The sequence below is a fragment of the Anser anser genome (genome assembly GCF_964211835.1).
Source record: "Anser anser genome assembly, chromosome: 1".
In the NCBI taxonomy this organism is placed as follows: domain Eukaryota; kingdom Metazoa; phylum Chordata; class Aves; order Anseriformes; family Anatidae; genus Anser; species Anser anser.
In genome coordinates, this window is record NC_139720.1 from 133,397,864 (window position 1) to 133,411,048 (window position 13,185).

The 13,185-nt window shown below is 43.8% G+C and overlaps 2 protein-coding genes across 5 annotated transcripts in view; one reads left to right on the top strand and one right to left on the bottom strand.

Annotated features, from left to right (window-relative positions):
- The window catches only part of SHROOM2 (shroom family member 2), a 126,888-nt gene extending 126,521 nt beyond the window's left edge, over window positions 1-367 (bottom strand). For 2 of the 4 annotated variants that reach the window (XM_083826948.1, XM_083826952.1), the window contains exon 1: window positions 2-367. In XM_083826948.1, the coding sequence (XP_083683074.1) occupies window positions 2-220 (219 nt within the window). In that variant the 5' untranslated portion in view covers window positions 221-367. The remainder of the gene's footprint in view (window position 1) is intronic. The other 2 variants (XM_083826947.1, XM_083826953.1) reach the window with 1 other exon arrangement.
- On the top strand, window positions 219-6,201 carry LOC310898540 (uncharacterized protein; the record flags this gene model as incomplete). The annotated part of the gene is made up of 3 exons (XM_083833782.1): window positions 219-226; window positions 325-1,218; window positions 5,773-6,201. 3 exons carry the CDS (start codon window positions 219-221, stop codon window positions 5,837-5,839), a joined length of 969 nt encoding a protein of 322 aa, XP_083689908.1. The 3' UTR covers window positions 5,840-6,201.
- Between the last annotated feature and the right edge of the window lie 6,984 nt (window positions 6,202-13,185).

Sequence of the window (13,185 nt, forward strand, 5' to 3'; positions counted from 1 at the left end):
CCTTGGTGATGATGAGGGGCTCGCCGTGCTCCCGCCCGCCCTTCAGGGTGAAGCCCCACGGCGCCCCGCCGCTCAGCAGCACCTCCACCAGCTTGTAGCCCTCGGCCGCCCGCTGCTCCACCATCACCACCACCGGCCCCGGCTCCACCAGCGCGGCGCCGAGGCGCGGGTCGCCGCCGGGCAGCCGCTCCCGCCCGCTCCGCAGCCCCACGTCCTCCATGGCGGGGCCGGGGACGGAGCCGGAGCTGGGGCCGGGGCTCCGCTGCTTCTGCCGGCCGCTCCCCGGGGCGAGCCAGCCCGCCGAGCCCCCTAGCCGCCCCGTAGTGCCGGCCCCATCGGCGGCGGGCGGGCTGCCCCCTCCCTCCTTCCCCGCCCTCTCCTCCTCCTCCTCCTCCTGCTCGGCAGCCCGCTGTATTGTTTCACGCCGAGGCCAGAGCCCAGCGGCGGGGGGCCGGCTCCAACTTGCGGCAACTTGGCGGCGGGACGCCCGCGGGAGGCTCCCCCGCCCGCCTCCTCTGGTCCCGAAAGGAGAGCGACACCCGCTGCCCGCCGCGGGGAGCCCCCCGCCTTCCCCCTCCTTTCCCCGCACCCCAAAGGGGCAGCCCCGCAGCGCGACGGCCGAGGAGGAGGAGGAGCGGGGAGCGGCCAGACAAAGGCGGCGGTGGCGGTAGTGGTGGTGGCGGCGAGGGGCCGTGCCTCGCCCCGTCCGTCCCCAGACAAAAGCGGCGAGCAGGTGGAGGGAGGGAGGGGACGAAGGAAAGGAAGGAGAGCGGCCGCCCCGCTCCGGCCCCGCGGTGCCAGGCGGGGAGAGGAGGCAGGCGGAGGGGGGCGCCGGCGGCCGCCGCCGGGCTCGGGGAGGGCGGGCAGCACGGAGGACAGGTCAACCCGGGCGGCCGCCGGGAGGGCCGCGGGGGGCAGTCGAGGGCGGCGCTTGCTCGAGGCCCTTCCCTGCCGTTCCCCCGCCTCGGAGCGGCTCCGCCACCTGTGGGGCCGGAGGAGCTGGGAGCCCGCCCTGCTCCCTCCCCGAGACCCTCTGGTGGCTGAGGTGAGGCGAGGCGAGGCCCCGATCTCAACAAACCAACCAACCAACCAAACAAACAAACCTAAAATGACAAACTCTTCGGTTCCATCAGTTCACCTGCACAAAGACTGTCAAAAAAGTTTGGTGCGGAAGAGCGAGGCAGGATTCAAAGCGCTGATCTTCAGACAATTTTGTGGGTGGGTGATAAAAGCAGGGTTTGAGGTTGTCTGATGTCCTCACTGGGTTAGTGGTGGGGCTGGGAGTGATGTGCTTATCTCTGGCTAGACTTCATTCTCTCTGCTTAATTGCATCATCTTATATGAGGTTTCAGTGGCTGAAATTAGGACCAGATTTGGCCTGGAATGCTTGAGTACCAGCACACAGCAGTCATTCGCTTCTCAGCCAAACAGGTGAAATACTGCTTTATCTAAGATATGCAGGAAAATCTATGTTTTATTTTCTGAAGGACTGATGAACCTTAAGATACTTCCATAGGTAACAGTCTCAGGGAGGTACACAGCATAAACAGTGGGATTTCAAGGTCTTGTAATGCATGTTCATATATGTTGCTTCTGGAAGTGACCATTGTGTCCCACTAGCTGCTGCTTCAGCTGTTTTACTCCAGTGGTGGGTTACCGTAAACTCAGTATATTTCCTCAGAAAACTCCAGCCTTGCTCTAAAGACAACATTTTGTTTCAATCATGCCTTCAGTGTTATCTGCAGTACAGTTCTGTAATACCCAACGAAAAATTTGGTTTCAGAGTTGAGAGCATCTGATCCCAGTAGCAGATGAGAGGACATATGGATAGGAGAGAAATACTTGGTTAGGGGGATTGATGTTCCCTCATGACCAAGGTGCAAAAAGAACCATGGGGAAGGGGACTCAAATGGCACCAACTTACACAAACTTGTAATAAACACCCTGCTATATCCAAGCCTTGTACCAAATCTGTGTATTGCATGAAGCTATGTGAGGCCTCAAATAACTTGCAGATCCTCATTCAGATTTCTTCTTTAATTCTTTTTTACTATATGGACAAATGCTGTTTATAAGACGAATTAAACAAAACACAGGTAATGAGAAGTGTAGTTTTCTCTGTATCCTGTCTTCAGTTGTGCTTTTAGTCTGAGGCAAAGTCTTCAGTTATGCATATCAGGTTGTCCACTCAGCAATGTAATACTCAATAACCTATAGCAAGAAGTTTTAAAGAGCTGCAGTGTACAATTTAGTTGTTTACAACCACACAATACAAGTGATGGTGAAAGATCCACAATAACAATTTGAGCTTTAACACACATTGAAATGAAATCGAAATATAATAGCTTGCATCATAGACAAGAAAATTGCGCTGCCAGAAATGTCTTTGGTTGTATCCCCTAACCTTCAACTGCCATTCATTCTTCTTCATCTTGAACTTTTTGTTGTCCATAAGAAGTTAAAGATTTGCATTACTTTTCTGCCTTTTTGACTTGGTCTTACAAGTCCAGTATTGAAGAATGATGATTTTAAAATTGGAGTATTTAGAGTCAGGAACTGATATCTATACTAGAGAATCCAAGTGAAAATATTCAAACTCTGCTGCCGTCATTTATATCAGTGGATGACGGGAACATGTATAGCTCTTTGAAAAGCAGTTTCCTAAAGAACAACTATCTGAAAGCTTTCATGCTCCCAATTACAGGAGACCTCAGTAAAGAACCATTTTCTAGCTAACACTTGCTTAGAGCCTGAGGGTCTGACAGTCGTTCTTCTAGTGGATCCTGTGGTTGACAGCTCAGAAATCAGACTTCTTTATTTTCCATAACAGAGTTTTTTTCCCCTTTTTTCCTTTAATGTTATCAATTGAAAGCCAAGAGACCCCTATATGAAGTTCCTCATACCTGTAAGTTTTACCAGACCAGAGCAAGACATAAGTCCTCCTGTCATATCGGTCAAATTTTTCTCCACATCTTTTATATCCTCCTTCTCTGCGGGATTTGAATCTTGTTCAGAACCCTGTTGGAGAGTTGTATTTGTGCTTTTCTTAAAATATTGTGGTAATTTGATTACTTTGATTTCTGTAACTTCTGCCAGCCTTCACAGGGTTTCGGTTAGTCATAAAGAACAAAGGATTCAGTAAATATGTTCTAAAATACTACTTCTCATTTGAGTGATAACAATGCTAATGATAGCTGTATTTTCTAACAAAACCCTGGAAGTCTCTAAGCAATTTCCCTTCAATCTTGTTTTCACTTGTCAAATGTTGCCTAAATATACAAACATTAGTAATACAAGATAGAAATTAAAAGATACATTAGTGGGCCATAAACATATGGAGGGAAGTGACAGACTTTTTCATGCTGAGGACAGAGAATAATGCAGCTATGACTGATGTTGTATAACAGGTATTCTGTTCTGTAATCATGTGTGTTATTAATATTATCAAAGCTACTTTGCAGTGATGAACAAAACTTACCCAAATGCCTCCTCCTGCCATGCACAAGGAGCTATCAAATTTTATTAAGTCATGGTTCCCACAAACTCAGTTTGAAAAAAAAAAAGCCTTCTGCAATAAAATAGATTCCTTCCACAGTACTTCTGTGCAGACCTTGGTACTTGAAGTTTAATTAACATTTTCAAGTGAAATTTCGTTCCACAGAGTTTACTAGGCCTTCATTCTTTCTGTTGCACAGATTGCGTACATGTTCCCTACTTAGCCATTGAGACTGCCAAAACTGTGAGTAAATTCCTCTATAGTAGGATTTTTTAAAGACAATATCAAACACATGTTGTTAACACACAGCCTACTTCACCTTTATGGCTATAAGACACATTATCTTTTCCTTAAGGCACTGAATTGCACAGGACACCTGCAGAATGACTGGAATAGGCACTTTATTTTCCATGTTAAGAGCATTCATCGCACTGGACCTTACAATGCCAGGTGTTCTGTGTGTTTTGTTTTGTTTTGTTTTGTTTTGTTTTGTTTTGTTTTTCCAGCAGCAGAGATATTTGAAAGAGGTCATAGCTGCAGAGTACAGACCTGAGGTGAGCTAAGCCTTTACCATCACCCTCTGTTTGTTACCATGGCTTTCCTGGAGCTTACCACCTAACATCACAGTTAGGTGAAGAGACAAAGTGCCTCAGCCATTTGAAATAAAAAAAAAATTGATGCCCTAGGACATGCATAGTTCAGCAACAATTTAAGTTAAGATGGTGGGCTGTGAAATGGAGCAGATTAGCTATGGCCCCATTTTTCTTCAGCCCAGTTAAAGGGTTTGCAACCTCCAGCAGAGTCTGAGCAGACTCGTCCACATCCTCAGTGCCATCTGCCTAAATGCCTTGCTGTTTGGTGATGGTGCTAACACAACTTCTTCCATGTGATCAGTTGCATTGTTGCTTTTAGTCACCAGTGGTGGAAGAAATGTTGATACATAGACATGTATTTGTACTTCAGTCTCAGTAGTGAAAACAAAAGGACCTTCTTTCCTAAACCTAGTGTTTTGTGAGAATACTGTGAATCCAGTGAGAGTGCTGACAGACTTGAGGGGAAAAATGGATTACAAGGCATGAGTTATGGACTTGCCTATTTTATTCCCAAAGAGGTCTCTGTATATGTCAATTCCCCTGGCACAGCAATCTGTTAAATAGCTGTTGAAATCTGTAGGGTTTGTGTGCATATATTACATGGGGAGCAAAAGGATCCTTCCTATATAACATCGAGGGGACGTTTAGTGAAACATATGGTGAAAATCTAGTGTCTTTGAAACTAACCATCACAAAGACCAAAATAACTGAAATAGTGATAAGAATTTCCTCTAGCAGAAGGTTTTGTTTTGTTTTTTGATAAAGTAATTCAAGGGGTGGCAAGCTGCTGGCAGTTTATTGTGGAGTCTGAAAGTCCTGAGAACCTGGAGAAACAGGTTGTGTAGCAGCCCAAGAGACAGACATCCTGGCATAGCTGGAAACCGGGAGGGTTTACTTTGGAAACCTGCCATGTTCCTTCTGATGGATTCAGCATAATCACGCTCTTCTGCTGAACACTTTGATTTCAACAAATTACCCCTTTTCCCAGAATGAAAAATACCATGTTGAAAAACTCCAGCTGGATGTCTCCTTTGTGATTTAGACACTTTAAATCCTTTCCCAAGTGTGTCTTGTTCCTCCTGTATTGCAAATAAGGCTTCATCAGCACATAATCAGTGCTGGATAAACCTTTAGAAGTTCTTAACCTTTCAGATAAATACTCAAATATATGTTGAATTCTTCAGTTCTTTAGGACTGAAAAATAGTTTTGTTTTCCTTTCCTAGGGCTTTTTATAAAGCTGGAATTTGTGAAATAGCATTTCATATGAGATTCTGGTATATCTATCCTCATAAAGTTTTTTGATTCAAACTTTTTTCAGTTCTTACTCAAAATGCTGGATCTTGAGACATGGACCATTTTGTTGTCAAAGTAAACCAGGATTTTTGCAACATCTAGGTCTTAGCTGCAGGGATAACTCTAGGAGGGAAAAGTCTCCATTTTTCTACCTGTAACGCTGAATAGAAGAGACCCAGGGGAGTGGTCTGTTTCAGTGGCAACTAACTCAAATTTGCCTTGATTCCCGCTATTCTTGCAGCTGATTTCCGCTGGAACAGACCTGTCTTGGAAAGGCAGAGTTGGCTCAGGCAGAGCAGGCAGTGAGTGAGCAGCAAAGAGCAGGGGCAGTCAGAGGCATAGCTCAAGCCTACTCTCTGAACTCCTTTTGTTTTGCACTGTACCCCCAGATTGTATCAGCACGGTCCCGTAACAGTCCTGCTGTCAAAGATCCACAGAGAACACTTTCCAGACTGATTTCATCGCGGGAGAAGAAACCTTCACCTGGACACCAGTGGCGCACCCAAGTGGTGTGTGCAGAACACCAAGCGGGATGCAAAGATGCTCGTACCTAACAAATACATACGTGGTGCACAAGTCCACTGATGTAGATAAACCCCTACTGTTCACAATGCCTTAATCTTCCAGCTTTGGAGCAGTATCAGGAAGCCATGTAGCATGGCCCTTTACAGGCACTTCCAGAATAACTTTAAAACTGGCTGGATAACCCGACTCCTGTATAATTCCTCCCGAAATGCAGCATGTCATGAACTGCACCACCAAGTCCTTACACTCTGCCTTCACACTCAACGCATGCTTGCATACCCTTCACACCTGCATCTGCTGGGTAGCCAGATTATAAAAAGAAGGAGAAAAGAGAAGGAAAAATTGGCACAGGTATGGCCCAGTGATGTAATTTCAAGCAAGTCTTGTAATGGAGAGCATGGCCTCTGGAAATCAGTGCCCTTTGCAGCCAACTGTTGTTGCCACAGAGTTGCTCCCTACCATGTGGGGACATGTTAGCAGCACATCATCAGAAATGCTTTGTACCTTGGAGCAACTTGCTGAGGGTTAGAGAGCTCACCGTGGAACAAACTGTGGCTGTGGGTGACCAAGAGGAAAAAGCACATGATTTGCTAATAGAAATATTCTTGGCTTAGATCTTGAGACTGATTAGACCTGTAGGCAGAGAAAAACGAGACCAGTGCTGATTTCTATAATCCATAACATGCTTCAGGACTTGACATTTCATGATTCTGCATGATAACAAAATTGGAAGTCAAACAAAAGGGCAATAGCAACTTGTCATGTGGTAGCAAAGTCAGAAGACTACATACAACCTAGCAGGAGGTGAACAGGTAACCGATTTTCCCTAGGGATGGGGTTTTCATCTGGCAGTCAAATTCAGGCACAAGGTAAGTCATGCCTCGGGCCAGAGTTTCTCTGGTGTCTGTATACCTGTTCCTTTTCCAGCTCCTGCACTGGAGCCCTCTGTCAAATCATATTACCGGGTATCAGGCTACAACTTTGCAAGCAAACTAAACAGCAGGCTGAGAGCACACAGGTTCAAGCACTGGCACGTGACAGTCCGTGCTGTCCGTGCTGTTTCATTGCTAGCATGCTAACTGGGCAATGCCTGGACACACTGTGGGGGATAGCATGGACCAGTTACTGTTAGGCAGTGTGGACGAAGACAGACTTCTTCAGTGGGGAAGAGAATTTCAGTAGTGTATGTGTATACATGTGTATATTATATAGCTATATTTTGGCTATATTTATGTGTGTGTTACAGCTGCATCAAGAAGTCCTGCGTCGTTAAGTTCCGTCATTTCAGTGACGCATCATTTGTGACATTCATTCTTGCCGCTGCATTTCTGATCTCAGTACATTAAAAAATGTTTTTCATTGTCCATCCTCTTTGACAGCACGTTGTGTAGTAGCATTCTCTGTACAAACGGTGCTGTGCCACTTGGCCTTTTATGTGGCCAAAAATTGGCACTGGCCCATTTTAATTACTTGAGTGACGTAGTCTCAGGGGCTAACAAGCAGAGTTTAAACCATTTAAACTCTGATATCACAACATCTTATATCTAAATTTCATACTCAGAGATGATCACTGGAGCAGAGATGAACAGGGAAAATGCCAAAAAGAGGGTTTCAAATGCTCTTTGTTCAGAGAATGCTGTGAAATAAGCTTTTTAAAGGGTAGATAAATAGCAAGAGGCCAGAGTATGCATGAGAGCAGACAAAAGCCTCGTAATCTGCTATTTTTCACTTGGACTTTGTCTTCATTTGCTAGCTAACCCCCAACAGACCTTCCCTTTTTCTGCCTATCAGCGACGTGTAAATAAATCTCTCCGTGTGTTCTATAAATAGTCCCAATTCCTTCATTACAAATGACCTTTCTACCCTCTGCTTGGTTACAGAGAACTTGAACCGTGTCCAGGTGGAAGTCTTAGGATGCAGCATCTCGTGACCGTACCTCTAAGCATGGATGCAGCATGAAGTGAGTGCTCCTGAATCACAGCGCTATAGCAGGTTGCCCTAAAACATCAGGTATGCACAAACGGCTGTGATTTTACAGGAGTCTGGCAATGTTATGGCTGATGTAAGGCCAGTTTGAGCATGTCTGTGAGTCCACGCGGTCAGGAGCTCTTTCTGTGCATGCCACTTCCCCATAGGCTGTCATGCCCTTTTGTGCTAAAGGCACAGATGTGCTCTCCTCTCTCCAGAGTCTAAGGCAAAAAAGTTAGCTGCTGTTGGGAGGTTTGAGGAGATCCTTCTGAGTCATGCAAATGAGAAATAGTGTCAACACTCAGATTTCAACATTTTCTTGACTTATGTTGGACTTAGAAAGGTTAAGGCTGTTGTGGGAGGTACTGCTTCATTAACCTCGATTTTGTCTACAGCGTGGCGTTTACTCACAGCACTGTTAGTAATGTCCTGGGGAAACAGGTTGGGGGGCTTCTTTTTATTGCCCTTCTTCCATGAGAACACAGCTCCTGTTACAACCCCAAAGGTTAATTTCTTTTGAAAGTCCGAAATATGGAATATTTCTTTCAAAACACTCCGTTTTCTGAAGCAGTTTCAGGACCAGACAAATTTTTTGCGGTTGTGCTCCCAGAATGCTGACTAATGGGCATACGTGAGGAGCCAGGCTATGATATATATGGGTAGTGTAGCCCTATTGCCCACCAGATCAGTGTACCCAGTAAGCTGCTTTGGGTGCCGAGGGGTTAGTCTCATTCCTCTGTCCACCCTGGTCTGGGAAGTCCACCTCTGACGATGAAGCGGTGATCTTCAGTCCTGAAGAACGGAAAAGCCAAGGGTGGTTCCTGCACTGCGATATTTCTGCAGTTACTGCTGAGCTTCCCCTTGATCCCCCAAGCCAGCTAAGGCATGCTTTTGACCCTTCTGCTCATTTCAGAAACGATGAGATAACGATTTGTGGAGCAGAAGGTTGCGACTTTCCTTCACCCAGTCTGAAGTTGCCACATGGCTGACTGCCAGCCATGCAGCCAGTGAGTGGAGAGAAGTCCTTATGGGATTTCAGAGAAGAATGATGGGTGGACCCTGTGGTCTGCAGCTGGACTGTATGCTTGGACTGTCAGAATTCCCTTCAACGTCTGGTTATGGTGTTCACCAAGACCATCTAGCTGGCCATGGCACCATGGTATGCCGACATTTTTAGTGATCTAATTAACAGGTCCTTGGAGACTTTTTTTTTCCATTGTAAGAGCTATGAAATTAGTGCTATATTTTGATTTGGTTACATAGGCTGGCCTGGGAATAGAGGTTTTGAAATTGTTTTCTTGTGCTAATGGGCTTTTGGTAGCCGGGGGTATAACCTAATGAGATCCCACAGTGCAACAATCTTAATGAGGATATAAGAATATCCCACCTAATTTCTCCTGATGGAATCAACTAACATAACATCTAAAAAAGAATATGGAAGTAGTGGCACCTGGGATGCCTTCTAAAGATACTGAGGACAGGATACACACTCAACATATTTGTGGACCGTCTGCAGGCTTACAAATATTGAAGTCCAATATTCAGTATCACTGTGTGCAGAAAGGATAATATTCTTTCTTTTTAGTCTTTCATCACTCGGTTCCCATGAAAACTGTGTCTTGCATATTCTGTGTAGGTGTGGGACAAGGTCTCTTGCATGTACATGGAAAAGGAGGTATCTTTTTATTCTGTGAAGATGACAGTGATTAATGGTGGAATTTGTCCAGAAATGTGGCCACAAAATCTGGCTTAATGCAAGTTCAAAGACTAGTGAGCTCAACGTTGGCATAGAGAAGTGGGGATTTTGTTCTTCAAAACCCTAAGAATTTTTTTTTCTTCTGGTTTATAGATGCATTTTTTTCCGTTCAGTTACTTTATGTTTCATCCATATAAACATTGTTTACTAATTTAATGCAAAAGAGGCACAGTTTCAGTAACAAATTTGTGTATGCTTGTTCACAAAAGCCAGGTAGGATAACATTCTTCTGGAGAAGGTATAAAAGAAACCAATAAAATATACATAACATGATTTCATCAGTCAAGTACGCACAATTATTTAGCTGTTCAAATGAACTCATCTTGTGTATATATGTTTTTATTCTTAAAGAAAACAAAAAAACTCAAACATTTTTATGCACAGGAGAAACATTCATTCTCATCCTTTTAAATTATGTTCACCATCCTTAAATATAAAATAATGATTTACACCTGTGTAGTTATATTCAAATCACTGAGGGAAGGGAGGTGATGCCTCTCTTTTTCTTCCAATCCTTTCCAATGGAATCTGTGGCTGTTACAGTCATGACACGTTGCACTGAATATCACTGTTGTTCTGATATTCTGCCTAAATTTACAGAAAACTTGAAACAGAAATAATGGGGTGTGAATTTCCCCATTCATTTCAGTTAGACATTGAGAGAAATGCCAGTTTAAAAATTAGCTTTAAAAATGAGTACTGATAATAATGGGAAGGACATATCTTACTGTGAAAAGTAGTCCAGTTTCTTACGAAGTAAATCTAGTTGCAGGTCTGTGCAGATAATACGAAGAGCTATGCTGAGCACATAGAAGGTTTATATGTTCAGGCCTTTAAGAATGTACAGCAGGATCTGTTGGAAAGATCATAACCAGTTTTATTGCATCCATTCAGCTTGAAGACAGGCCCACCTTTCATCCATTTAGGAAATGCTATGTGAGGTAGTGTGTTTAGGAAAAGTAAAGACTACAAGATCATGAACCATTGACAAAACGTGGTTTTCACATTTGTAAGGTAGCTAAGATCTTTATTGGAAGCTTTAAATGGAGGCAGAGATGCATTGAATTGTACACATAAACAAATAAAGTTCTCCTTTGTCGCTACATGCATACAGTTTCTTCTGCCTTTTAAACCAGTGCTGTAGTCCCAGACTTAATTAAAACAGTGATTAAAATATGTGTAACTGCATACTCACGCATAAGCTGTAGCACACTCCTTAACAGCAGAAGCGCATGCCTGTCATATTTTTGTAAACCTATTGTTTTGCTTTAGAGCCAGACAAGCCAGTGTTTCATCTTAACGATGAACGTGGACTGTACCTGGGAGGTGTTATTTCCCAGGCCCGAGGAGAGCGTGAGTGGGTACTTCTAAAAGCTGTGCGTGTGTTCTTGCAAGGAGTGCAGTATTTTTTTCTCATTCTCAGACACCAGGGCTATGAACATCTAAAAACGGGCTGGAACTTTTAGTACTGTGCAATGTTGAACGTGCTCTGTGCATCTGTTTGGTTTTTACAATGCCTTTTTTTTTTTTAAGGTTCATATATGTGTGCTAATGTTTCTTTTCAAGCTACAGCATTTGGGTAATCGAGATACTGCCTTGGTGCAAAAATGAGAAACACAAAGTATTTGTGGGTCTGTTTGGTACCACTGACGTCAGGGGAACTGTGTCAGTTATTTCAGAGGGAAGGGAACTGAAACCTATAGAATGATTGAAGCTGTACTGAATTCTAAATAAATATTCCTCAACAAGGCAAAATAACTCCTCTCTTACTTTCTTTTGTTTCTTTTCTCTTTCCTTTGCCTTTGGCCCTGGCTTTTATCCTCTTATTTTCATAATCACGAGAAGCCAAAGTAATCTCAGGTATAAGACTGCCAAACCAGCTTTGAATTTCTGTGACTGTTCTAACTCTTCATACGTTGAGTGCAGCAGCAAGGCCCAGACTAGCTAGATCTTACCAGCTGAGAGGCTGGGCAGCTCATTAGTTTGGCAGATCCATCTCACATATAGCCTCAGATGTCCCCATGTAAAGACACGTCTGCTTGTGTCGTGGCAGGTATCCATTCACTCATGAGTCACTTTATTTTCTTTTTGTATTTGTCATTCCACAGGTCGCACTCTTTGCTTCCAATAAAAATGAGCAGTGAAAGAATCGCATACCCGCACTGTAAGTAGCTGCATAATCAAATCCTGAGAGAGTAGGAGGAAAGGGACCCAGAAGAAGAAGTTAAAAAGCAATCATCCACTTGAAGAAGCAAAGAATAAAAATAAGGTGCACAGCTGGCAAGGTTAGGGAAAGAAAAGGAGAGAAAGATATAAAATAATAGCCTCCACAATATAAGTCTACAGTTGAGGAATGCAAGTAATTTCAAGGTGGCTGAACAGAAGGGATAAAGAAGTTAAAGTAATGACATGGTAAATCCACATGGGCAAACTAGAAAACCACAGCCGGGATCAGTGAAAACAAATGATAAGCAGAAAAAGCAAAACACGCTAAACGTTCCTATATGGAAGCCAGAACAAATGGTCAGGATAACAACTTGACATGCTTTTTAAACATTTAAAGGAAGGAGAATGACAACAGGAATAGTGAGGGAAACATTTTTAGAAGGTGATAGTGGCAATGAAAGGCTTCCATGGAACAGTTTCACTTTCTGCCTAATAATCTAAAAGTCATGCCATTCCAAGTATAGATCAGGCAACATAAATTAATCTTCAAATGAGAGCAAGCATCATTTATTTTAATATACATTTATTTGCATTGTATATGTAATATATGATGTCTTTATTTTAAATAATTATGTCTCTGTGTTATCTTTTCGTTCTTCAGTAGCCCAGGAACTCATTCCCTTCTGAACCTATTTTAGTAGTTTCCTCCAGACCAGTTTTTAGCATTTACCGTAAATTTACTAGAAATTTTGCCTGAAAATGAAGTTGCTGACTTTGGCTTCTAGGCAGTGGTTTGCAGGAAAAAAAAGGAGAGGATTTCATGTTACACTTACTGATAACAGCTAGCCAGGTAGATTGCAATGCACTGTCTCACAGAGAGGTGGCAACTCCATGCACTGCTGCTCATCTGAGATGGAATGAAGTCCAAGGAGTCCCAATCAGTACAATGTTGTACTGACAACAGGGCATAAATATTCTCCTTTGCCTCAATGGTAATTTGCGTTTTGATGCAGAACAATCTGGTTCACATCCTTGGTGTCTCCAGAATACCTTCTGTGCCCATGGTACCAGCAAAACATAGGATTACAACATCCAGCTCACTCACCTGCCCTCATCTGTGGAGCAGGAAAACCTCTGTATGCTGGAAAGCTGCAAGAACACCCAGATAGCATTCAGCTTCAAACTCAGCTGCCTGAATGTGGGAGTCTTTAATGCAGGGTGTGCATAAGACCCGGTTACGGTCAGCAAAGCCTGCTCAGCGGTTCAGCTCACCGTGTGCGTTTGTGTCAGGAAAAGCTGAACAGTTCTCTAGACTAAGCCCAGACTCTGAACCTGGCTGTCGAAGATCTTGATCGATGCTGATAGGAGCAGGGACACCTCACTGATG